The 25,227-nt window shown below is 56.0% G+C and overlaps 1 protein-coding gene and 1 long non-coding RNA gene across 9 annotated transcripts; one reads left to right on the plus strand and one right to left on the minus strand.

Annotated features, from left to right (window-relative positions):
• Positions 1-562: 562 nt before the first annotated feature.
• TRAF1 (TNF receptor associated factor 1) lies at positions 563-22,304 on the plus strand. 8 transcript variants are annotated; one of them, XM_032306921.1, is made up of 10 exons: positions 2,576-2,661; positions 2,825-3,133; positions 3,269-3,524; positions 3,627-4,023; positions 5,962-6,046; positions 14,650-14,715; positions 15,171-15,581; positions 17,067-17,244; positions 19,111-19,259; positions 21,129-22,304. In XM_032306921.1, the coding sequence occupies exons 4-10, from the start codon at positions 3,884-3,886 to the stop codon at positions 21,345-21,347; spliced, it is 1,248 nt and encodes a 415-aa protein (XP_032162812.1). In that variant the 5' UTR covers positions 2,576-2,661; positions 2,825-3,133; positions 3,269-3,524; positions 3,627-3,883; the 3' UTR covers positions 21,348-22,304. The 8 variants fall into 8 exon arrangements, with proteins under 8 accessions (XP_032162817.1, XP_032162816.1, XP_032162815.1 ...); XM_032306923.1 differs by lacking the exon at positions 2,576-2,661 and having other exon boundaries at positions 2,684-3,133; positions 3,627-3,687; positions 3,807-4,023; XM_032306926.1 differs by lacking the exons at positions 2,576-2,661; positions 2,825-3,133 and adding an exon at positions 563-625.
• Positions 1,534-12,724, minus strand: LOC116570188. The gene is made up of 2 exons (XR_004277309.1): positions 12,439-12,724; positions 1,534-2,684 (listed from the first exon to the last, which is right to left on the minus strand). It is a non-coding gene; the product is annotated as an uncharacterized LOC116570188 (long non-coding RNA).
• Positions 22,305-25,227: the final 2,923 nt, after the last annotated feature.

The following is a 25,227-nucleotide window of genomic DNA, read 5'->3' on the forward strand; positions in this document are numbered from 1 at the left end:
GCACTAAGTTCCATAACTATTTACTGATATATATACACAAGTTCATAAAGAATAAGTGCCCGTGAGCGTGCGTGCGTGCGTGCGTGCGTGTGTAGATGCAATCCGACAGGGTTCCATCGAGTTCGAAGAAGGCCGAGCGCCGCTGGAGCCGCTTTGCACCGACCGCCCCAAACCAGGAAGCTTGCGCGAGCCTCGCACTGCGCCGGGCGCTTTGCAGGAATCCAGGAGAGCCAGGACCGGGGCTTTTGCTACTGCTTCACCCCATCCCCACGCAGGATTTCAGGCAAGCGGGAGACGGGGTGGGGGTCAAGTCCCAGGTCTGTTTTCGTTTACTCTGCAAACGCTTTCCTGAGTTCTGCCTCGGCGCCGGGGCCACGGCGGGAGAGAAGGACAAGGGCAACAGTCAGTACCCACGCTGTAGACGCGGCCGCCAGCCTCAGTTTCCCCGGGGGGGCGGGGCAGGGACGCGCTCGCCCCGCCCCCGGGGCGGCCCCGGGAGCGGGAGGAGGCTGCGCGAGGACCCGCCCCCGCCCTCCCCGGCTTCCGCCTCCCGGGCCACGTCCCCTGCGCCCCACCGGAAGCTCCCGGCGGGCCTTGGGGAGGCGGTGGCGGCGGAGGCGCAGAGGTTGGTGGGGCTGCACCCCGCCGCGGCTCTGCCCGAGGCTCTGTGGCCCCCGCCCCCACGCTCCCCGGCCCGGGACGCCCCAGCTCCCGCTCGCTCGGGCGGGGGCTCCCCCAGTGCAGGCCTCCCCGCATGGCCCGTGACCAGGACGCCACCGCTGCAGAGCCCGCCCCCGGACTCCCTACCGCAGCGCTTCCTGCGGGCAGCCGGGGCAGCCCAGGGGTTCGCCCATCCTTGACTAGTCGCCCGCGCTGCCCCGCCCTCAGCACGGGGCACGCACCTGGATCTGTGGCAGGAGCGAGGGGACAGTCACTTGTCCCGGGGCGGGGGTGCGGGGCGCTGGCGGGCACAGACAAGCAACCCAGCGTCGTTGAGCCGGGCAACCGGGGTGGGGGTAGGGGGAACAGGGGCCTGTGCTCAGGTTGGGGATGCGTCGGGATCGCAAAGCTGGGCGCCCAGCCCCATTCTGGGGGCAGACCACCGAGACTCCCAGGAGTCTGGTCCAAGTGCACCCCAGAGGTCAAGTGGAAGGCTGGTGGGGGGAGGCGGCACAGAGAGACTCCAACCTTGCGGATCCCTGCGGTGGAGTCCGGGAGATGGGACCAATGGAGGTTCAGAGTAGAAGAGAAAAGGGGTGGAGGAGAAGATGAAGAGCAGCCAGTGGGTGCAGAAGCGGGGTGGTGGGGGGGGAGGGAAGGAAAGGGATTTGAAAGTAGGGGCCAAGAATGGTGTCAGGTGCTGGCCAGAGGACTGTTAGATAGAAACTGGGACGGCCCATGTGCACCGGTGTCCCCAACAATGAGAACCTTGGGGAGATGGTTTCAGAGACTCAAGGGAGGAATTCTCTGCATAGACAGTCTTTCCTACAAGTTCTGTTTAAGTGTGGAGAGAGTGTAGATGTGGGAGAGGACTTTGGGGAAAGGGTAGAATGTGTGGTTAGAGCACAGGCTGAGTTCAGGAATCCCCACGCACCATCTGTGGGACCCTGGGCAAGTCACTTAACTGGTTTGTAAAATGGGATGATGAAGACAGTCCCTGCCTCAAAGGGGTCATAGGATTAGGTGAGGTGGTTAGAAGTACTTAACACAGCACTAAAGTGCTGCACCTAGTATTTCTCCCTTTTATTATTGGAACAGCTTGGGGACATCTTGATGCTGATAGGGAAGATCTGGTAGAGAGGGAGGCATTGAGGACAGAGGAGAAAGGAAGGAGACCAGGGAGAAAGGGACCCAGAACCTGGTTGTGGAGGTAGGTGCCAGTCTATGCCACAGGAAGGGGAAGAAGGAATGCAGGGAGCTTTACAGGTTTGGGGTATGTGGTTAAGGGTACGCCTTTCTGATAGGCCTCCTCTGAAGTAGGCCTCAAGGTCATCTGCTGAGAGGTTCAGGCCACAGCTGGCCCAGGTGGGGGTGGGCATCCCAGTTTATACCTGTAGCAGTAGGTGGCTATGTCCTCTTTGCCAGCTGCCCAAGTATCACTCCAGGGAATGGGGGCAGTTGAATTTTTCTAGGGGCAGAGGACATCTGGCCTGCCTTGCCCACTTACAAGGCCCACTTACAAGGCTCAAGTGAAGCTGGTGGATGTGGAAACACTTTGGGAGCATAATGTACCATCTTCATTCTTTTCTTTGATCTTGAGGAGCTGGAAGGGCTGTGGCCATTATTGGGATACAATGTCAGAGCCTTCCAAGCACTTGGCTTGGGCCATGCACCATGTGAGGCTTCCGCCCACCCCCTCACTTGGTCACCACAACAGTCAGGTAAAGTAGACCTTATTATTCTCCCCCACTTTACAGATGCAAAGACTGAGGTTCAGAGAAGTTAAAGACCATGTCCCGGGACCTACAGCTAGTACGTGGAAGACTTAGGATCCCAACTCAGATCTGTCAGACTTCAAAGCCCAGGATTTGAAACCACCATGAAAATTTGCAAAACCCAGCAGGATGGGAAGAGGTGGAGGGAATCATCTCTTGCATTTGGTAGATGAGAAAACAGGCTGCATGCTCTGACGCCCAGTCCCGGCTCTGTCAGCCCCACCAGGTCACCTTGCTTTCCTCTCTCTTCTGTGGGTAGAAAACACAGATCTTAGGGTTCTCAGACCTTGTGCCCATGCCGTTTCCCAACCAGGGGCTTGTGACTTTGGACGAGGCCTCTTGTTTCTCTGTGCCTATGTGTTAAATTCCTGCTGTTAAATCCCCAGCAGGTCACTTTGAGGAACAGGAAGGAAAATGTTGCCCGGCCCACAGTAGACATTGCCAGAAGCCACACAGCCGTGGATCTCCCTCCCACTCGGCCATGAGGCCAGCTCCCTGTGACCTAGTATTTATTGAGAGCTTTGTTCTCAGGGCTGGGGAAGTGGTGGCGCCTGACCCAAGTGTGTGGCCACCTATGATTTCCTGAGTGGGGAAATGGGGGGAGGGCCTGAGCAGTTCATGGTCCCGAGGCTTTGCTTCAAAGGAGCGGGGAGGGCCCGGTATCATCACCATGACTGATGAGGAACGCCATGGGCAAGGTCGGAACATCAGAAGCCTCCCAGCTGCCTCGGGTTGCCTTGGCCATCGGGGTCCCAGAATCTTAGAGCCCAAAAGGACTTGGAGACTGCCTGTTACAAGTCTTTTTTTTTTTTTTTTAAAAAAAAAACAAACAGATGGGGTTATCAAGACCCACTGTGAGGAAGTGACTTTCACCTCGGAGAAGCTCTGGCCAGGACACAGCTAAAGCGTCTGGAACTTGTGTTTTTGGACCTGCGTCCAGAACCCTGGGGATTTCCACCAGGGCAGCGAGCACCCCCACCGAGAATTCTAGGCTCTCTCAAGGTCCCAGGGAACACAGAGGAGCCCCCAGCTGTGACTCTCTGCCGTTGTCCCCAGGGAGGAGGAGGAGGAAGCCAGCAGCTGCCCAAGGTGCTCAGACAGGGAAACTCTGATGGCAGGCAGTTCCTGAAAATCTGGGGCCCACTTCTTTTTTCTCTCTGACTTGTTTTCTTTTTCTCTCTCACTTTAAAGAATGACTGGACACTCCTAAAGCCTTCTGTCACCATCCAGGGGATTTTTTGCACCACAAAGGGTAATTCCTGCCCCATCCCTGCTGTGACTCAGCTGTGACGTTGAACCACACAAGCCTACGAAGAGATAAAGTCATCAGACTCCTGCTCGCCAGACAGAACTCACCTCTCCCCTCCGCAGCTTCCACAGCTTCCACAGCTGGTCTCCTCCCCACAGTCGCGTAGACCGGGAGCCCCTGGCCAGCCTGGGACCCCAGGATGGCCTCTGGCCCAGCCAGCAGCCCCCGCCCGGCCCCCGATGAGAACGAGTTTCCCTTTGGGTGCCCCCCCACCGCCTGCCAGGACCCACCAGAGCCCAGGGCCCCCTGCTGCGCCACCTGTCTCTCTGGGAACGTGAGGTGAGGGCCCGGAGGAGCAGGGCTGGGTGTGGAAAAGGTGTCAGGGAGGGGCCCCCGATGGGAGGCAAGGGTGAGAGGAGCTGGTGGCTTTCGGCAGGTGACTTCACCTCACTGGGCCTGTTTCACACCCTTTCCTTGTCGTCCCTGGCTCCGGCCAGAGTGATGGCGGGAGCAGCAGCCACGGGAAGGTGTGTTCGCTCCCACAGCAGAGGCCGGCTGGGGTGGAGGGAGGGAGAGAACCTCTACCCTCAGTGGGGCCGCTGGCTGACTGGGGGGCCTGGTGCTGTGGGTCCAGCACCCGGAAGCCTCAGCTTTTTTGTCTGTAAGAGCCCTCCAGAGCTGGTTGCTACCTCCCGGGGTTGGTACAAGGCCCAGCCAACAGTATGTGGGAAAGTTCTTAGAAGAATGAGTAGACGCTCCCTTGGTAAATGCTGCTGTAAAGTCCACGTCCTTCCACGACAGCACGCATCACCTTGTGCTGTCCGCTGGCAACCCTTTCACAGCTAGATTTATCCATATAGTATATGAAATGCATGTCTCTGTATAAATATGTGCTTATGTAGAGTACACATTTTATATGTGTATAGAATATATATAATCATACATTTTGTATAGAATATGTAAAAATATGTATGTTTCTATGTACAGTATGAATATCTCAGGTGTGACATTAATATGATCGCCAGCATCCTATCTTAAGCAACTATTACGCACCTACTGTAGGCTAAGCATTGTTTCCTTGGATTGTGGGAGGAGCCTGGCAAGGTGGATACTGTTATTCACCTATTTTACAGATGGGGACAAGGAGGCCCAATAGAGAGATTAAGTCAGCTTGGCCCAGGTCAGATTCCTGGCAGAGATGCTCCTAGTGTCTGCCATGCGCCCCCAGTGTGACCTTTGTTTGGGGTTTTACAGCATCAGAAGGTGGGAAAACTGAATCAGGCAGACTTGTGAATTTCAAAGGCTCTGACAAGGGCTGCTAGAGGAGGGGAGAGGATGTGGCTGTGGACGAGCCAGGTGGGGCGTTGGGGGGGGCGGGGAGCAAAGCTTGACTGCTTGTACCATCGAGCTGTTGTTTCTGGGTTCATCTCAGGCTCTTGCCATGCGTCTCTTGGCTTTCCTCTCCATTCCTCCAAAACGTGCCAGAGCCGAGGATGGAGCTCTCTGGGTGTCGGAGGGACCCAGGCCTGAGGCCAAAAGAGCTCTGCCGGGCTCCTGACTCAGTGTGCTCTTGGCCGACAGGCATGTCCTCGTGGCCTCAGGGCCTTGTTTTCCTCCTGGGTAGGATGGGCCTGTAGGTAGGAGCCAATGGCTCTCGCTGTGGGTGGGCAACACTTGGGAGCTTTCTGAAAGCACATAGGGGCGTGGGTCACTCTGCTCAGGGTCTGACACCCACTCCTGGTTAAGAAGCTGGGTTAGTTCTCCGAGCCCCCTTCTTTGGATTGACTATGGTCATCTGTCATTCCTGAAAATCAGAGACCCGAAGCCAAGAAGAGCACATTTAGCCACATATGGGCCATCCCTTATCTGGGTGCCCCGGGTCGGATGTATTATCTTTCAGATTTTAGAAAAGTGAGGCAGTACATTGCTACATCATTCTCCCAGCAGAAACTGGGGCAGTTCCTTATAATCCAGCATAATGTTTCCGCAGCGAGACAGAAATAGACCCCTCAGTGGGTAAGTATGGGTGACGACAGCCTCTGGTCACCCCAGGTCAGTTGGCTGCCAAGTAGGCTCACAGCAGACTCCCAGGAGAAATCGGGGACACCCAGTACTTCCGAGGCTTGGGAGTAGTGGGTCTGGGATGGGGTAGAGCTGGCTTACTGACATCAGCTGCCACCCCAAGCAAGACCCAGGCTTTTAGAGCCATCAGGATGGAAGGTGGCCCCAGGAAGTCATGGATGCTTCACTCAGCAGGCTTTGTTCATGTGTCCCCAGGACCAGCGAGGACCAGATCTGTCCAAAATGCAGAGGAGACGGCCCCCAGTCTGTAAACCCGGGAAGCCTTCAGTCTCAGGACAAGGTACGTGGCACAGCCAAGAAAGGGGATTTAATTAATTTCTCCTCTTGTCGAGGTTGAAGCCATTAGGCAGCTGCCCACAAAGTCCCAGGCAGACACCTAGCTGCCCGTCGTCCAGGGTCGGGATTAAATTCAGGTTGTAAGCAGTGAGGAGCCCGCTGTTCACCATGGCAGAGTGACTTGTCAAAGGCACCTCGCTGATGTGCAGCAGATTCAGGGTGAGAACACCAGTCTAGACCCCGGCCTGTGGGCCAAAGCCAGCTTGCCACCTGGTTGTATCTGACCCGCAAGCTAAGAATGGTTTTTATATTTTAAATGGTTTGAGAAAGTCAGAAGAGTGGCATTTTGTGACACATGAAAATTTTTATGATATTCAAACTTCTGTGTCCACAAATAAAGTTTTATTGGTACACAGCCCCAAACACTCATTGATGCATGGTGTATGGCTGCTTTGGCCCTGCAACGGCGGAGGTCAGTAGTTGCAACAGAAGATGCGGCTCCCAGTGTTTGCTCTCTGGCCCTTCACGGCGAAGTCTGTCCTCTTGATCTAGACAGTTCTTTCTGCTCCGTGTGCCCTCAGAGAGGGAGAAATCCTTCTCAGCTCACCTGTGGAGCTCAGCCAAGCTGTGCTTCTAGGAATAAGAAACGGCTTTGGCAGTGTGATGGGCCAAAGAGACATCCTTACGTGCCACAGTCTAGAACCCTAGCCCTTCTGAGTTGGAAGAGCCCTCACAGGTCTGTCTGTCCAGGGCAGAGGCTCCCACAGGCCAACCACACCTGGTCCGTTCCTGCCAGGACGTGACAAAGTGATAAAAGTAAGGATATTGTAGTGAGTTTTTAAAAACTGAAACCTTTTCGTTCGTAGAATCAGCCTTTGTTCTGGGGTTATATCCTCCCTGTACATGTCTTTGTACAAATGAAATGATGGTGGTAGTTAATGATAGGATTTTTGATAACGTCTTTACTTGGTAAAATTAAAAAAAAAAAAAAAATGGCAATCTTCATGTTCATCCAACAACTTAAAAAAAAAGTATTGGCCCAAAGCTGTAAGAACTGCTGCTCGAAATCTAGCCCCCGGTCTTACACCTCGGGCCCCCAGCACCCGCTGGGGAGTCTCAGCACAAAACTCCCTAGTGTGTCTCACCATTTGGCCATCCTCCCTCTCAGGGACTGCTTTCAGCCAGAGCTCCCTCCTTGCCCTAAAACCATAGCCCAGCGCCCAGGAGCCTGGTGTCCAGGGACGGCATTGTACGTTCTGTACGAGGCCAAGATCGTGCTCATGCCTGTTTCTCCATCTGTGAAATGAAGAATCCCAGGTGGTCCTACAAGGCCAGTCCAGGACCTGTGATGTCCGGCTGACCTGTCCATGGCTGGTGCGAGGAAGCCAGAGGCGGACAAGTCTTCACACCTTCTCTTTTCTCTGTTCTGGGCCGCCCCTCCCCCCCACTGCCTTCAGAGAGCTGGAGGAATTTCCTGCCCCAGCAGAGCTGGCCTTGAGGGCTCTCCCACCTCTTCTCAGCAGCCCCGCCCCGGTGGGCCCTCAAGGGAATAACATAAGGACCCGATGCATTTTGCCAGAACTCTGCACTCGGCCGCATGGTTAAGAGCTAACTGGTCAAACTGACCCGTGGAATGGCTTCCCAGGCCTCCCCGTCTGCATGTCTCAGGGAGCTCACTCGAGAGCCGGCCGGCCGTACGCAGCTCTCGGTCTGGGCCGCCGTGCTCCCCTGCAAAAGGGAGCCCGTGTGCTCCCGGCCTTCTGAGGCTCCTGCCCGCTCGAGTGCACCAGGAAGATGGTTTCCAATTTGTCTTATTTTTCCCTCTTAACAAAATTAATGCGCTTTCTTTGTACAAATCTCAGGTAATAGAGGGAAGAGCTCTTTTCCATCTCGTAATCCAGTGGTTTTAATTTTTCATCTTGGTGAACGAGAAATCCGATGAGAGTACAGGTGCTCGGATTAAGGGGGAGCCTGGCACCCGCTCCTTTTCTGCTGTCCCCACCCCTGAGGGGCTCTGGCAGCTCCTGGAGCCCTGCAGAGCGCAGTGGGAAGCTTGTTGCCTGAAATCAAATGAAATGATTCCGATGGTAGACTCACAGATGCTCTGACAGCCTTCAGGGTGGGAGTGGGTGCTGCCTCCAGGGGGCAAAGGCGCAGCAGGTCTCTTGCCCTGGCTTCCCCACCTGGTGTGATCTTCACGCTCTACCCCCCCCCCCCCCCGTGCCCAGGGAAAAGCCGGGGTGGGGGTGGGGGTGCGGTGTGAGCCAGTGGTCTCACACCCGCTCAGAGCCACAGACCAGAAAGACCAGAGACTCCTCTGGCTCCTGACCCCAGTGGGAACTTTGGGGGACTTTTGAGCAAAGGAAAGCAGCTGATTAGAAGTCAGTCCTCTGCATACGTGGTCATTCTGAAGTTTGTGCCTGAAGGACAACCTGGGGGATGGGGGTGCGGGGTGGTCAGAGGCTGGCCCAGTCAACCCCAGAGGCTCCCAGCCTTGTGACCTTTTCCCGTGCCATCTGCTTATCAGCCTGTCCTCAGCCTCTGAGTTCATTAGATGACTATCTCTCTCAGAAATGCTCACAGCCGTGGACTTGGGAGCTACTCTAAGACCCAGATATTAAAGGATCACTGCTGACCTAGTTAGAGGCCAGGTTCTCGCCTGGAATGACCTTCCTCTAGAAGTGACAGTGGAATAAGGAGCAACCAGTGTCTGGAAAAGAACATTCAATTCTGTGTGCCTGTGACCCTGCGAGGGGGGTTGTTTCCTTCGCTCTCTTGCCTCAGAGATCACTCGAGGAGGCCAGAAGCAAGCTGGCCTCTGATGCCAGTGGCTTCCAGTAAGCCACAGGCTTGTGACCCCGTGAGACAAGTTCTTTGACCAAAGGGGACTCTGATGCTTGCGCTGTGTTCCTCTTTGTTTGTACTGAGCCGGAGTCTGTTTCTCTTGGGGCCACGAGAGGCAAGTCGGTCAGCCTTCCTGAAGCAGGCCCGCATCTGTAGGAGGACACTGACCGTGTCCCTCGTGAGTCTGTCCCCAGTCTCTGTGCATTTGGGGCAACTGTTTCTCCCCTTTATTGGCGTCCCTTGAAGTGTGTCGATCCTGTGACATCCTGGGTCATGAGTGGCGGTAGTATCCCTGTTTTGCCTAGACTTTAGGTAATATATTGAGGCTTAATGAGAGGGTGTGCCTGGATCCACGTCCTACCACGACAGGAAGGCAGACCCTGCGCTCCTCGGCCGTTCCTTGGCCGTTCTCGGCGCTCCTCGGCAGTTCCAGACCCTGCCTCCTTGGCCGGTGGCACCTTCTCTTGGTGGGTCACCCCAAGTGTTGTATGCAGGTTTAAGTAACACTGTCAGCCCTGAGATCTGGAGTCCACCAGGTGCTATGGAAAAACGGGAATGGGTAAGAGTGCTTTCACCTAGGACACTGAGGCAGGGCTTCCTGGGGGAGGTGGCCACTGAGCTGAGCAGAAGTTGCCAGAGAGGAAACAGGCGATGGTGCAGAAGAGGGCAGGACTGGCAGGCAGACCCAGACTGACCAGGTCCCCCTTGTCATGGTGAAGGACCTCTCCCTCAGCCCCAGGTGATCCCCGAGCAGGACCCGAGCCAGCCTCCATGTCCAGGGTGGCAGAGGGGTCACTGGGGTCAGTCTCTTCGTGCTCACATTCTCAGAAGTGCACAGGTCCCCTAGTGGAGGGTGGGGGACCTCTTGATGGGACCCCCTGCTGACCCCATCACAAAGGGCCTGGCGAGCACGGTGGCCGGGAATAGCACACACCCCCAGACTTCTCGGACACAGAAGGACAAGTGTTCCCCCAGGGCTAGGATTTTGTTTTCTGTTTCTGTTTCCTCCGCAGAGAAAATTCCACTGGGAATTTTATTTTTAGCAGTTTGCAAGCCCTGAGGCCGCTCGCAGGGGTCACTTAGAGCACCAGACAGACCAGGCTGGGCCCAGGACAGATGCCCCATTCTTCCTCTGCGGCCCTGGCCTGATTCCCTCTCCCAACCCCTCCGTCCCCACCCTTCGGGTAAGGCAAGGACTCCCCGGTTGGGAGGAAGGACCCCGGTCATGGACTGTAGGTCTCCGGCCGCTCCTTCGCCTTTGCCCTGAACTGGCACCACCCCCTGCAAAGCGCTGGCCGTCCCTGAGCTTCGCATTCCCACTTTGACGAGAAGCAGAGCCTCTGAGCTCCAGCCTCCTCCTTACGGCGCTGTGGGAGCCGCCGGGACGAGCTCTCCCAGCTGCTGAGAAAGCGGCAGACCCTCGTAAGGTCTCGTAACTTGACCGGCAGACCCGGATCCAGGTGGGTCCTCAGGGGTCGCGCTTCCTGTGACCACAGCCCGGCCCCTCCTCAGTTCTCCACCTGTACCGGGAGGAAGCTAATCTCAGCCCGCCCGCCTCCAGAGCCACTGCAGGGATCTTACGAGAAAACACACAAGAATGCTTTGGTCCAGTTTAAATACAACTAGGTTTAAGATGTTCCTCGTCTCCCCAAGGAAATCCAGTGGCGAAATAGGGTTTTATAGGATTAGTTATTAAGAGTTCAAGATGTGGGGCACCTGGGTGGCTCAGTGGGTTAAGTCTCTGCCTTTGGCTCAGGTCATGATCTCAAGGTCCTGGGATCGAGTCCCGCATCGGGCTCTCTGCTCCACAGGGAGCCTGCTTCCTCCTCTCTCTCTCTGCCTGCCTCTCCGCCTACTTGTGATCTCTCTCTATCAAATAAATAAATAAAAATCTTAAAAAAAAAAAAAAGTTCAAGATGTGAGAGGGGCGCCTAGGTGGCTCAGTCAGTTAAGCATCTAACGCTTGATTTTGGCTCCAGGCATGATCTCAGGGTCCTGGGATCAAGCCCTGCATCAGGCTGTACACTCAGCGGGGTGTGTGCTTGAAGATTCTCTCCCTTTTCCTCTCCTCCTGCCTCTCTCGCTGCTCAACCTCTCCCTCTCTCGCAGATAAATAATTCTTTAAAAAAAAAAATTCAAGTGGGGAAAATTAAATGAGAAGCATATATATGAGAAGAAAAAAAAAAAAGATACCCCAAGGGCAGTGTTTAATCCATGCAATAAAAATACGAATAATATACTCCCATAGCTACTGCTTGTGGCTAACATTGAGTGCTGTGGCAGGCAGAACGGTGTTCCCCAAAGCTGTCCACATCCCAACCCCCAGAACCTGTGACTATGTTACCTTCCATGGCGGGATTCGTCTGCTCCAGCTGCCATCCTAAAACACCTCAGACTGGGCAGCAGGAACAAGAGAGATGTCTTTCTCACAGGTCTGGAGGCAAGAAGCCACAGGCAAGGGTAGGTTTTGTCCGAGGCCTTTCTCCCGACGTGGAGATGCTGCCTTCTTCGGTATCATGTAGTGTTCTCCCTGGGTGTTCTCTTGTTCGCCAGGACACCAGTCCTGTCGGAGCAGGGCCGTGCTGCTGCCCTTGTTTTCACTCCGTCTCCTCTGTAAAGACCCTGTCTCCAAATCTCCAAATGTAATCCTGTTCTTGCGGGGGTGGTTCCCTACAGATGAGCTGGGGGATACAGCTCTGCCCATAACAATGGCAGAAGGGACTTTGCAGAGGTGATTAAATCAAGGATTAAATTGAGATGGAGAGATGATCCTGGATTATCTAGGGGGGTCCAGGGTCATCACAAAGCTCCTCCTAAGAGGGAGGCAAGAAAGAGCCGGAGAGATTGGAAAATGCTGTCCTGCAGGCTGTGCAGATGGAGGAAGGGGCCGTGAGCTAAGGGATGCAGGTGACCTCCACCTGGAGAAAGCAAGGAAACGGAGTCTCCCCTAGAGCCTCCAGAAGGAACACGATCCCATCGACACCTTGACTGGAGGCTTTGCCTTCCTGACCTGTGAGATAATAAATTGGTGTTGTTCGAAGCTGTTAAGTTTGTGGTATTTTGTTACAGTAGCAGTAAGTAATGCCAGCGCTTAAGAATATTGTCCTACGTGATCCCTGCAACTTCATGGGGGTGGGGGGGGGGTCCTATTATCCCTATTTTGCAGATAAGGAAACTGAGGCAGGGAGAGGTTAACAGGTCTCCTAGGACCAAACAGCTAGCGTGTGAAGTGACTGAAATGGGCTTTGCACTCCTCCAAGCTGACTCCAGGGCTGGCTGCCTTGACCTCTCAGGTCCTCCCGAGTCACCCTGCCCATGCTCCGTCAGCCACTGGAGGCCGGCCGTCGCCCACACCCCCATCCATGCATCGTTATACACCCAGACTGCGCTTTCCAGGCCGCAGTGGGCTTTCGGGACACCGGCAGGGCTCTGCAGCCAAAGGAACACGGGCCCCTCCACCTGCGGGGATCTCTCCAGTTCTGCCCTCAGTTTTCTCACTTGCACCGCCTTACCCGCTGGGACTCCCTTCAAGCTTAGAGTCCAGGAACTTACCCTGGTCCACTCACCCAGGAACCGGGTCCACAGCCAAGCCTCAGCTGACCATCGGTCCTCACCATTCTCCCACCTGCTAGGAGAGGCTGCATCACGGCTGCTCCCCGAAGCCAGCACGGTCTCTGCCAAGGCCGCCCTCTGCCCCCGCCCCAGTGAAACATCTGTGTTCTATTCCTTGTCAGGAACAAGTTGTGCTGGAAGCCCAGGGCAGGGGATGAAGGGGAGGGCAGCCGTTTGCTGAGCTCTGCTCTGTGCCCCAAAGCAGCGGTACTCATTAAACCCACAGCTCTTGCTTATTTTACTTTTAAAAAATAATAACTAGGGTGGCTTTATACTTGCTCAGCCCGAAAGATCTCTCTACCCACTCCTTGCATCCAAATCTGCCTTCTTTTTGCCCCCATGAAAGCATTAAAAAAAAAAAAAAGCCCTTGGAAAATCAAGATTTTATTGCTATGCAATAAAATCCACTGCTCTTTAAGCGTACCGTACCGTTGGATGGATGCCAGGAAATGTATACAGTTGTGGGATTGCGACAGCACAGGGGGTGAATGTTTCCACGCTGGATAAAACCTCCTTGTGCCCCTGGCTAGGCCATCTCCCCAGCGGCAGCCCCAGGAAGCCACGGATCTACTTTCTGTCACTCGACTTTCTTTTCTAGAATCTCGTAAAAACAGAGTCCTAGCGTGTAGTCTTTGACGTCTTGTAGTGCTTGACTTCTTTGATTTAGCAATAATGCTTTTGACATTCCTCCATGTTACCGCATTTATTCATATTTTCCTCCGTCTGATGGCCAGGGAGCGTTGCACAGCACGGACAGAGCACACACTCGTTTCCATCCACCGTTTGGTGGATATCTGGATTGCTTCCGGTTTGGGGCTGTTATGAATAAAGCTACCGTGAACGTCACATACACACACAGGTGTGCGTTTCAGCTTCTCTCAGGTCGATTCCTAGAGACAGAATGTGTGGGTGGTATGCTCCATATGGGCATGGTTTGTAAGAAAGTTGCTTTTTAAGTATGATTTAACTTTATGAGATACTTGCATTAATTTTTCCAAAGTGGCTGTTCCATTTTGTGTTCTCAAGTTCCTCTACATCCTCACCAAAACTTGATGTTATCATTAGATTTTGCATTTTTGCCCATCTCTTGAGTCGATAGTGTATTTCCCTGTGGTATTTCATTGTAATTTGCATTTCTGGGATGACTAATGATGTTGAGTATCTTTTCATGGGCTTATTTGTCATTTAAAGAGTGCCTTTTGGGAAGTATCTGTTCATTGTTTTGGCCATTCTATTAGGTGGCTTGTCTTATTTGTTGAATTTTAAGAGTTCTTTATATATTCCGGATACAAGCCCTTTCTAAATAATACTTTTTGGAAAAAACTTTCTACCGATATCCCATGGGCTTATCCTTGGTAAGAGACAGTGCTCTGATGTGGGACAGTGAGTGCCCTGTGGCCAGATCCCTCGCTCTTCCTTTTTGGGCACATTTCTTCCCCTTTGTCAGCCTCGCTTCTTCATCGGTAAAATGGGAACAAAAAAAAAATCCTCTTCTGCCATCCTCGTGGTGTCATTGGGGGCCCGGGAAATAGTGTGATCATTAAAGCATTTTGTGAGCTCCTCAGACCTATGAACAGGTTAACAGTATTGTCTAGTTGCTGCTGAATACTGAATCCTGTCTGCGTTGCTGCCCTCAGGCTGTCCTTTTTCTGGAAGGGACGGCAGTGCAGAGCAGACGTCACGGGTGGATGGCTGAGGAGGGAAGCAGATGGGAATTGCGAGGAGAGCCCCCCTGGGCTTCAGGCAGTGGGAGATGCCCCGTCATGCCGCCAGCATGTCCCAAGTGTCTCCTCTGTAATAGACACTGCCCCGTACTGAGAACACAGCTGTGACCCTCAAAGATCCCCCAGCCCAGTGGGGGCAACCAAACAGTGAATGATCGTTGGAAAGCCAGGTGGGACATATCCTGACAGAAGACACAGCAACCCAGGATCACAGCAGAGGTCTTGATCCTGTGTTAAAGGAGGAGTCCCAGAAGGGCTGATGGCTTGAAAGGTGGAAAGGAGTCAGCCAGGCAGAGAAGGAACAGCGTGTGCTAAGTCACGTGGGCCAGCCCAACTCCTGCCCCGGGGGAGCCTCATGCTTGGCAGAGAACCCCAGTGGTGGCCACTGGGGACCCCTGTAACATCTGGTGACGATTATTGTTTCTAGGACCACCCTGAGGCGGCTGAGGCTGAAGCTGGGTGCCCCTTTGCTAGTGTTGGCTGCTCCTACAAGGTAAGCATCTGGGTGTGAGAAAGGAGAGGGGGCCACTGCAGTCCCAGAGCTCTGGATGTCCCTTACATTAATGGCTCTTCAGAGCAACAAATCCCACTATAAGTCATCTCCATACTTAGGGAAGTTCTGAATGTCTCACCTGACCACTGTAGCATCACTAAAATACGCGCTCCCCCAACCCCCATGCCCCTCTCCGTGGTCCTGAATAAACACCGCTCTCATGGGCAGGGCAGAATTGTTGCTCCAGAGACTGCGACGCGCATGGCTCACCCTGGGCATGTCTGATGCCAGGGTGCTGGTCCAGACCCCTCTTGTGACACACAAAGCATCTTCCCGTTTGCTGGGTAAATGGACCTGACTTTCCTTGGCAGCCTTTGGGTAGCTGAACTCTCCCCCATTCCCTAGTTCTCCTCAACCTCCTCCGTTTTCACTGATCAGCCCCGCTCTCTTGGTAGGGGAGCCCAAAGCTCCTGCAGGAGCATGAGGTCACCTCCCAGACTGCCCACCTGAACCTGCTGTTGGGGTTCCTGAAGCAGTGGAAGGCCCAGCAGGGCATGGGCCTGGAGTCCGGGCCCATGGCCCTGGAGCAGAATCTGTCAGACCTCCAGCTGCAGGCAGCCGTGGAGGTGGCGGGGGACCTGGAAGTGGACTGCTACCGGGCGCCCCACACCGAAAGCCAGGACGAGCAGGCCCTGAAGCACTTCATGAAGGAGAAGGTCCTGGCTGAGCTGGAGGAGAAGCTGCGTGTGTTCGAGAACATCGTCGCCGTCCTCAACAAGGAGGTGGAGGCCTCCCACCTGGCTTTAGCCGCCTCCATCCACCAGAGCCAGCTCGACCGCGAGCACATCCTGAGCTTGGAACAGCGGGTGAGCGTGGGAGGCAAGCTCCCTTCAAGGTGGGCTCCGGGGGTCCCTGGGCCCCGTCTTGTCTCTAGAGCAGTGGACCGGCAGCCTTCCTTCTGAACATTCTCCCTGCTCAGAGTGGTTGCCTCACCCTGCCCACCCCCCAAATGGTATCGTGTGTTCCAAGACCCTCGAGGAAGAGCACTGAATCCCAGGTGACAGCCAAGGTCAAGCTCCCCCGCCCGGTGTGCTTCATTTGCTTTGCTTGAACTTCCCTTGTGATAGGGTCCTCGCTTCCCAAGCATTGCGTTCCACCGGGGGACGTTTTTCACAATGAGAAGGTGCTTCCTCACACTGAACCAAAATCAGCCTCCCATGTCTTCCCGGCATTGTTCCTGGCCCTGCATTTCAGGGCCTACTGAAAACTTCTGCCTTCCAGTCCTTGTGGAAGCCCTTCAGAGAGAAGCAGTCCCTGCATATTTCCTTCTTGAAGCTCAACACCCCCAGTGCCTTCACCCCTTCCTCAGAGCAGCCGTCTTCATGCTGTCCTCATGGGCTATGGCTCAGTCTCTGAAGGATTCCACACGCTCAGAGTAATGGTCTCAGACCAACTCCAGAAAATCCATCTACCTGACAGTTCTTGATTGAGCAGGACAATGTCCTCCCTTATTCTGGAGCTTATACTTTTCCTAATTTAGCCAGTCATCATGTTAATATTGTTTTCTTTTCTTTTATTTTTTTTCCTCTGTCCAGCAACATTCTGTCACTGTCTCATGTTGTGCTGGGCTTGGATTTTAGTTCTAGCACCACCATTAACTTGCTGTGTGGGTCTGGGCAAGTCACTTCCCCTCTCAGAACTTCAGCTTTCCCATCGGGAAAATCAGGGATTCAGTTTCCTCTAAGAACACTCACTGCTATGCCTGCCCTCGTGACCAAAGCACACCCAAGAATAAGTCTGTGTTTTTTCAAATGTCAGTGGGGAGCGTACCAGTTACGTATGTAACGCTTGCCCCAGTGAGAAGGGCTCCCCAAGGCCAGCCAGCCATGCCTTCAGTGCGTCAAGAACCTTCCTGACTGGTCCCACGTTGCACTGTGCAAGGCCTGAAGACAGAGAGAAAATGAGCATGGGCGCAGCCTCTGTTAGGGGAACCTGCCTCTCTGGTAGGAAGGGCAGAAAGCCGTATCTTAAGAAACTTCAGGAAGTGCCCTGCAGAACACCGCTGAGAGACCAGCGGAGCTGGGGCGGTAGTGGGAGGCTTCCCAGAAGAGGGCTCCATGAGCCAGGTTCCTGATGGATGAAGAGGAGCTGGCCAGGGGACCAGAGAGGGGCCATAGAGGTCCAGGCGGGAGGGACGGCACAGACACAGGCAGATCCATGTGCCTGAGGGAGGTGTAGTCAGGAAGGCATATTGGGGGCAGAGCTGACTCTGTCACCTCCATAACCTCCATAACCCCACCCCGTCCCCATGCTGTGCTCTGGTGTCCCCCACTGAATGGGCTTCCCCACAGGTGCTGGAGCTGCAGCAGACGCTGGCTCAGAAAGACCAGGCCCTGGGCAAGCTGGAGCAGGGCCTCCGCCTCATGGAGGAGGCCTCCTTCGATGGCACCTTCCTCTGGAAGATCACCAATGTCACCAGGCGCTGCCACGAGTCAGCCTGTGGCAGGACTGTCAGCCTCTTCTCCCCAGGTACCAGCACCCCAGGGGCGCAGCCCGGCACGGAGAGGCAGACTTCCCTGGGCCCAGGAAAGCCGCAGGGACAGCAGCTAGCTCTGTGGCATCCTGGCCACCTACTGTGCCAGGACCGTGGAGGTGACAGGCTCGCCGCTCAGCCCCATGGAGCATGGGCGGCTTGGATCGGGCAGGCCTTCTGCCTCCCTGACGTCAGTCATATTCTGCAAATAGGAATACGATTGTTGTCTTCTTCTGCGGATCTCGGTGTGGCAGAGGGAGTGTTCTGATGGAAATGAGAGGGTCACAGAGGATGCCCCCCATGGGCACTCCCCGGAGGACCCCCGTCCTCAGAGCACCAGGGGTCTGCAGTAAGGCCAGAGGAGAATGAAGCGACACACACACTTGTAGGTCGTGAGTCGTGTGTGAGCGAGCGCTGGGAAAATCCGTGTGGTTCGTCTCTGGGGCCCCCAGGGGCCTGGCGCCCTGTCGTGAAAGGAGTAGTCACTCGGATTTTTCTTTTGTTTCTTGGGTTTTTTAAAAGATTTGATTGATGTATTTGAGAGAGAAAGAGAAAGAGAGAGAGCACACGAGCCGGGGCAGAGGGAGAGAGTGAGTGAGTCTCCCCACCAAGTAGGGAGCCCATTGCAGGTCTTGATCCCAGGACCCCGGGATCATGACCTCAGCCAAAGGCAGACACCTGACTGACTGAGCCACCCAGGCGCCCCAGTCCATGTGTCTCTTAGTTCATCGGTCTCCACTGATGTAACGATGCGTGTACCTATTCATAAAATTCTCACACCTGCGTGTTCTTCCTCTCCTCCCACGTGTACGCATCTAAGTAAGTTAGGAGGATTTCTGTGGATGACGATTTTCAGAGCCTGGCACGTTTCTCCAGGCTTCACACCCGTCCTGTCCCTCAGCCCCTCTGACACACCCTCCACCAGCAGGGCTGGGATCCAGGCAGGCCCGGGCCTTTGCCCCAAGCCACAGAGCAGGGCTGCCTCCCGCTGCCAGGCCCCTGCCCTCGGGAGCAGCCCCCTTCCTGGGGTGGCCTTGCCTCCCCCACAGTGCCCTCCCCACCCCGCCCTTCTTTCCAGAGAGGAAAAAAAAGCAGCAGTGTCTCTGACTTCCTGTTCCACCAAAATGGAAGGGGACAGATGAGTCAGACTGTCAACCCATCCTTCCTCCCCCTCTTCCTGCCTGCTCCCCCAGCCTGGCCCCCCCAGCCCTTTCCAGAGGGGCCCTTGTGGTGACAGCCACTGGCACCCACACTTGCATGGCCCTTTCAGTTGCCCGCAGGCCACTCTGCATAATTGGGGGGGTGGGTATGTGATTCATCCCCTGGGGGCCTTCGCCAAGGCAGCTGGTAGGCATGGGAGCTGCCCCGGGCTCCCCCAGCTTGCAGTGGTTGGGGCCACTTGGCCTAGGGCAGCAGAAAGAAGTCAGCACTGTGAGGTCAGAGTCCTAATTCTGGCTCTGCCTTCAGCACATTGAGCCCGGGCCCAGCCACTTCCCCTCACTGGGCTTGGTTTCCCCGCAGCGAAATGCAGGTGGGTTACAGGTGTGGGGCAGGGCCAGCAGCAGCACCACCGCGTTAGAGATGCCTGTTCTCGGGCTTCTCCCGCAGCACTCGTGCATCAAACCCTGGGCCCGGCACTCTGTGATTTGGACGGCTGGTTGACAGCCCCTGGGCTAGATGATCTCCAAGAGCCTGGCAGGGCCTCCTTGCCGCTCTGTTGAGAAGAGAGCCGTGCTCCAGCCCCAGATTTCTTAGTTTTGAGCCAGACTTTGGGCATGCCTAACCATAGGTCCCGGTTCCCTGGTCTGCGAGAGCGACACTCTCCAGCTCTGTCGGTGTTGACTCTGCCTTCCACATTTCAGCTTTCTACACGGCCAAGTACGGCTACAAGCTGTGTCTGCGCCTCTACCTGAATGGGGACGGGACGGGGAAGAGGACCCACCTGTCGCTCTTCATCGTGATCATGAGAGGGGAGTACGATGCTCTGCTGCCCTGGCCTTTCCGGAACAAGGTACGGGCTGGGCAGGGGAGGGGCGAGCCCGGGTCCTGGCCCTCTCTGCATTCTCGGTTTCACTTTTTACAAAACAAGATCCTGAGTCCATATCTAGTATCGATGGGCATCATGAGTCCAGGGGCTAACAGGCCTGGAGCAGTGCCTCCAGGAAGGCGTGTAGCAGTGAAATTCACCTGGAGGAGGTGCTGTGGGCCAGCCTGAACTGGCAGCGTTTCCAGAGAAAGGGAAGGAGGCCGATGCCACAACAGCTCTGTGAGAGTGGCCGGAACCCTGACAACGCAAGGCGCTGGTGAGGCTGTGGAACAGCCAGAACTCCCAGTCACGGCCGGCCGGAACACGAGACAGTTTGGCAGTTTCTGACAAAACGAAACATACTCTCCCCTTCTGACCTCAAAGCCACCCTCCTTGGCCTTTACCCAGATCAGCTGAAAACTTTGGTTCTCAAGAACCTGCCCACCAGTGCTTACAGCAGCTTCGCTGATAATTGCCAGAACGAGGAAGGAGCCAGACTCCCCTTCACTGGGTGCCTGGAGGCATGACTTGCAGGCGTGGAGACAGAATCTCGTCAGTGCTAAGAACACAGGAGCCGTCAGGCCGAGCAGAGACCCAGAGGACCCGGAGAGGCCTCTCCCTTCGTGAAAGGAACCAGTCCAGAAGGGCATGCACAGACTGCGTGATCCCAGCTCTGGGACGGTCTGGGAACGGCACTGCCGTGGAGACTGGAGAAATCAGTAGTTGCCAGGGGCTGGGGGTAGGCAGAGAGCGGCGTATTTTCCAGGCAGTGAAGCTCTTCTGTGTGCTAGAATTCTGGGTACGGAGCATAAGACCCAGAGTGAACTGTGGACTTCAGGTGACTCTGACCTGTTCATTGCTAGTAGCAAATGCTAGCACCGGGGGTGGGGGGTGGGGGGCGTGGCGTGCAGGGGAGGGGAGGCCGTGTGGGAGCAGAGGGCGGGTGGGCAGTCTCTAGAGTTCTCATTCACTTGGACTGGGCACCAAACACTGCTCGAATAAACAAAATCTATTTAAAATATTTAGGAGGACAGTAGTGGGGAGGCCCTCCCTGCTCGTGAACCAGCAAGCGGGGGAGGGGAAGGAAAGGGTGGGGCCAAGAACACTGGCCTCTGCTAGGATGGAGGGAGATAAGGGCCAGCAGGTGGGCCAGGGTGGGGATGCTACAGTGGTCTGGATATGAGTCACTCGGGTCAGGGGTTCCCAGACCTGCCAGGGAGGGTTTTAACATACCCAACGGCTGGGTCTCCAGTGTGTGGTGAGGCCTGAGCATCAGGGTTTTTGAAACCTTCCCAGGACCTGCAAAAGTGCAGCCCAACCTGAGAACCAGCGTGGTCGCCATGGGTGTTTCAGGGACGTGCGGCAGAGAAGGGGGTCTGTGTCGCTTTGAGATCCTTGGCGTCTCCGGGTACGCATGCATGTTTTAGGACATAGGTTGACAGACCCCCCCACCCCGCCCCGCAGAGAAGGCCTTCCTGTTCTTGTCCCTCTACCTTATCCTGGGAGATCCTAGCTGTAGCTGATGGGTCAGACGTTCCAGAGCCGGAAGGGGCATCGTAGGTTATGGAGTCTGGCCTCCTTGGCAGTGCCTGGTCCCGCCTTCAGTCCCCAGCAGCCAACCGGAATGGAACGTAGCTCTGAATTCCCTCTTTCCTGCTGGATAGAAAATCTGATTCCTACTCACAGAGCATCCCTGGAAGACGTCCATCCCTGGGGGCCTTGCCACACGCCAAACGCAGGCCTTATATTGTTTCTTTGGCTCCTGATCAGCCTAAGCTGGGTCAGAGGGGCTATACGGGGGTCCCTTGTTGCTGCTGCCCAGAGCTTGACCGTCCCCTGCCCCCGGCCACACAGGTCACCTTCATGCTGCTGGACCAGAACAACCGCGAGCACGCCATCGATGCCTTCCGGCCCGACCTGAGCTCCGCGTCCTTCCAGCGGCCCCAGAGTGAGACCAACGTGGCCAGCGGCTGCCCGCTCTTCTTCCCCCTCAACAGGCTGCAGTCACCCAAGCATGCCTACGTGAAGGACGACACCATGTTCCTCAAGTGCATCGTGGAGACAAGTACTTAGGGCAGGGAGGGCCGTGCCTGCCACCCCCGACCCCCGAGGGAGCACCAGAGTACGCTGCGGGGTTGGTAAGCTGACTGAGGGCCTGTCCGTGGCCCCCAAGATCCCAGGCACCATGCTGGGCTGGGCCGGCATCACAGGCAGATGGACCGTGGCTCGCCGTCAGCTTTGGTGGTGGCGGGGCCCTGGGCTGGGCCACAAAGGTCCGGAAGGAGGCCGTAGATTGTTGTCCTCTGCACCGACCACAGTGATGCGTGAAGCCTGGAAACCACTCCAGCCCTGCACGTTGAAGCAGCCTGTGACCGAGACTGGGAGGGAAGAGGGACCGGGGCTGGGGCAGGGATGGTGAGCACGGGGAGGAGGAGAGAAGCTCCCTGAGCGGAGCAGCGCTCTGGACGGCAAGGTCCCTGTGCTGGGGTGGGGAGGGTGGGGCAGCATCAGGTTGGGACCTGGGTTCGAAGACCTGCAGGTTCCTTCCTGCCCAGAAAGTCTCCAGATCTGGGCCTCCTGGTACAGGAGGGACCTAGGGCTGCAGGGGAGCTAGAAACATTCAGGAGCCTCAGGCTTCCAGGTTCCTCCATCCCCCTCCCTGCCCCCACGTGGCCAAGCTGGCCCGCCCCACACCTGCCACCCCGCATCTGGCAGCTCCGCTCCCCAGCGTGCAGGGGCCTGTGTGGGCCCCTGGCCTGTGCCTCTGCTGGCAGGACCCCCCTTCGCCTCTTGTAGGTGAAACCAGGTCCCTCAGCTCCCAGGAGCAGCCAGAAGAGAGGGGGAGAAAGAGGGGGTCAGAAAGCCTCTGCTCGCCTTCCCTTGAAGGCCCCGCCTTCAGCGCTTTCCTGAATCACATGTCACCTAATTAACCGGGGTATTTCTTTCAGTCAGCTGTTTGGGGCCTCTGAGGCACTGAGCAGAGGTTGTCCTTTTAAATATGTATTAAACCAAAGAAAGAGATGGTTTTGATTTCTGTTGAAGTTTTCATGCAGTGCCTGGTTGTTAGTTGGTTTGAGCAGCGCCAGATCTGAAAAGCCCACTGCCGAGTCCTGGGCGGTACCGTCAGTCTCACAGAGGACGCCCCTCCTCCGGCAGGAGCACCCGTTCCGGGCCTCGGACTCCTCTTCTCTGTGCTGGGGGAGCCTCCTCAGCCTGCCTCCCGTGCTGGGTCCTGACAACCTCAAAGGGGCTGCCACACCGAAACGTCTGCCAGGAGCCCCAGCATTGCTGCCCGCCTGGCCTGGCCCGGCCCACACTTGTCTTCCCACAGGGCAGGCCTCACCCAGCCAGTCCCTGCAGGGACCCTCCCTCCCACTTCACAGAGACTCTGAGCCTTCGTGTGGCCCCGCGGGGCTCCGGCTCTGGGCCTCGCTCCTCTGCCCACCAGCCTTCCTACAGCTTACTTGCCCTCTGCTCACAAGGCTGCAGTAGACGTCACTCCTCAGACCTTCAGGGTTCATATCTGTAAAATGGGTCAGCAGCCCTGCCTGTTCTCCCTAGTGTAACACCCGTAACATATCAGAAAACCCAGGTCCAGCCTGGGCCCAAACCTGATATCCCGTTGTGCCGGAGCCTCTTTATTTGAACGTGGGGGGCAGCCCCTCCCCAGCCCCGGGCCAGCTCACGGGCTTTTCACAAGGCCCCAATACAACAAGGGAACACACTAGTGCTTTGTATGTGCCGTGGTACCTTGCCACACGTGACAGGATCCGGAAGTGTCAGGGCTTCTCACCCTCATCAGGGTGCTGATGGCCAGTCCGCAACGGAGACGGACCTGCTTTCCCTTGACAAGTGGGGGTAACAAGCAAAGGTCCAGCCCAGCAAGTTCTGGTACCTTCTGCCTCAGCACCGGTGTCCTAGCAAATACGTCTCCATCCCTGCTCACTGAGTGCAGAGCTAATGGGATTGGGGACAGGCTGCTACTAAACCATTACTTGGGCCTTTGCACACTTGTTTCTGAGGGGAAGACACACGTGGTTGCTCCTAACAGTGTGGGTCGCAGCCACTGTTTCAACAAAGGCTTCCTGAGACCCACCTGTCCCCCACTGGCTGGACACTGGGGAGGACAGGTAAGACGTGCAGCCCTCAGGAGCCTCTCAGTCCAGTGCGGAAGCAGGTCCGTAAGTAGATCATCGAGACTGATACGGAAGAGTCGCTGCGAGAGAGCACTGGGTCCTGGATCCACTGGGTGAAGCAGGGAGGGAGGGCTTCACTGAAGAGGTGACATTTTAAACTCTGCTTTAAAATATTTTGAGATCCAGAGGATCCCTGCGCGGGGGAGAGGAAAGTCCTCTGGGCTGCGGGTGAGGGGTGGGGTGGGTGAGGCAGAAGCATGGGGTGGGGGGGAAGCAGAGCAGGGGCTGCATGCAGAAGTCATGGGGGGGGTCCCAGCTGCCTGACAGTAGGGGACGTGGGGGAGGGGGGAGGGGCTCAGATCACGGGCCGGTGGTCCTTTGCGCTGTTCACAGCAGGACCAGACGGTGAGTTCCAACAGATCCTCAGCGAAGCCCTGAGTTGAGTGCCTTGAGCGCACTCAAGAGTTCCTTGGGGAGGAAGGGCCGGTGGGGGTGGGGGGGACCAGACGGAGGCCACAGTTTCACGGGACCCTCACTACTGCCCTGTGAGAGGCGTGAGAGCCCCGTTGGAAACACCGGGAAGCTGCGGCGGAGGAAGCCGGGTGCACGGCCCCGGGATCAGGTGGGAGCAGGGGAGGCAGCTGGAGTCAGGAGTCGGGTCTTTCGTGGCTTGTTATTTTCCTTCCCCTTCAAGCTTCATTTTGGCTGAAGTCTGGCTGCTGCTGCGATGAGGTCCGGGCCTCACGGAGGCCTCGGGAGGCTGCGGGTCCCTGCGCGACTAACAGGGCCAGCCCCGCGCCCCTGGGAGAGGAGCGTGAGCACGGCCAGCGCCCAGCACGTCCGCACGCGGCCGGGGCTCGCGATTCTCTGACAACCCCGAGCGGCTCCCACGGCTGCTTTTACGCCTTGCATTGCTGACTGCTTACCATGAGAGACACTCTCTAGAAGTAGATTAGGGAAAAGAAAGTACAAAGGTACTACACAGGAGGGAATAAGTCACCCATGAGCCGTGTCCAGAGGGAGTAGGAGTCTTAGTAAATTTTCTTTGTCTTTTTGAAACAGTGCGTACAAACACACACACAAACTTTTATTTTTTTTATTTTTTTTATTTTTTTGAGCGCGTGAGCGGAGATGTGCAGAGGGACAGGCCAAGAGAGAACCCTCAGCAGGGTCCATGCCCAGCACAGAGCCCAACATGGGGCTCCATCCCACAACCTGAGATCATGACCTGAGCCAAGATCAAGGGTTGGTTGCTTAACCGATTGAGCCATCCAGGGGCTCCCACATGCACGGACTTCCTAAAATGCAATGAAAGTCATACTAATTACAGCTTTATGCTCTCCTGTTTTCATGAACATCCCGCTGCTACATTGTGCCTCTTTTTGTAGGCAAAGGCACCACAACTAAGCAAAGGGAAGTAACTCACTTAAGGCCATTTCAGATAAGTGGTGGGACAGGGGTTCACTTTTTTGATGCGATTCACACTCAGATGGGAAAAGTGAGGCACAGGCAGGGGAGGCGACTCACATGAGGTTGCATTCCTCCTGAGGGCTGAGCCCCCACCAAAGGCCTAGACTCTTCTCTGTCCAGCATCCAGTGCCCAGCAGTGCTTGGGGAGATCCCAGGAAAGGATTCTCTTTGTGGGTGTGGAAGAGACAACAGGTCCGGAACCTGGAGGACAGGACACCATGCCCACAGCCTGGGCCTGGGGAGAGGGAACCGTCCTCAGCCTTCAGCAGCTGAACCTCAGCAGAGCACATAGGACATGCTGTCCCCTCCTGACCCCTGCTTCCCTGCTGAGCTCGAGAGCAGAGACT

The sequence above is a fragment of the Mustela erminea genome, chromosome 12 (assembly GCF_009829155.1).
Source record: "Mustela erminea isolate mMusErm1 chromosome 12, mMusErm1.Pri, whole genome shotgun sequence".
In the NCBI taxonomy this organism is placed as follows: domain Eukaryota; kingdom Metazoa; phylum Chordata; class Mammalia; order Carnivora; family Mustelidae; genus Mustela; species Mustela erminea.

Bases quoted from the DNA above. Each gene is read 5' to 3' on its own strand.
- TRAF1 (XM_032306926.1), top strand. From the start codon at position 3,884: ATGGCCTCTGGCCCAGCCAGCAGCCCCCGCCCGGCCCCCGATGAGAAC. The intron at 14,716-15,170 runs GTAAGCATCTGG...CTCTCTTGGTAG, and splicing joins GTGTTGGCTGCTCCTACAAG to GGGAGCCCAAAGCTCCTGCA. The intron at 15,582-17,066 runs GTGAGCGTGGGA...GCTTCCCCACAG, and splicing joins TCCTGAGCTTGGAACAGCGG to GTGCTGGAGCTGCAGCAGAC.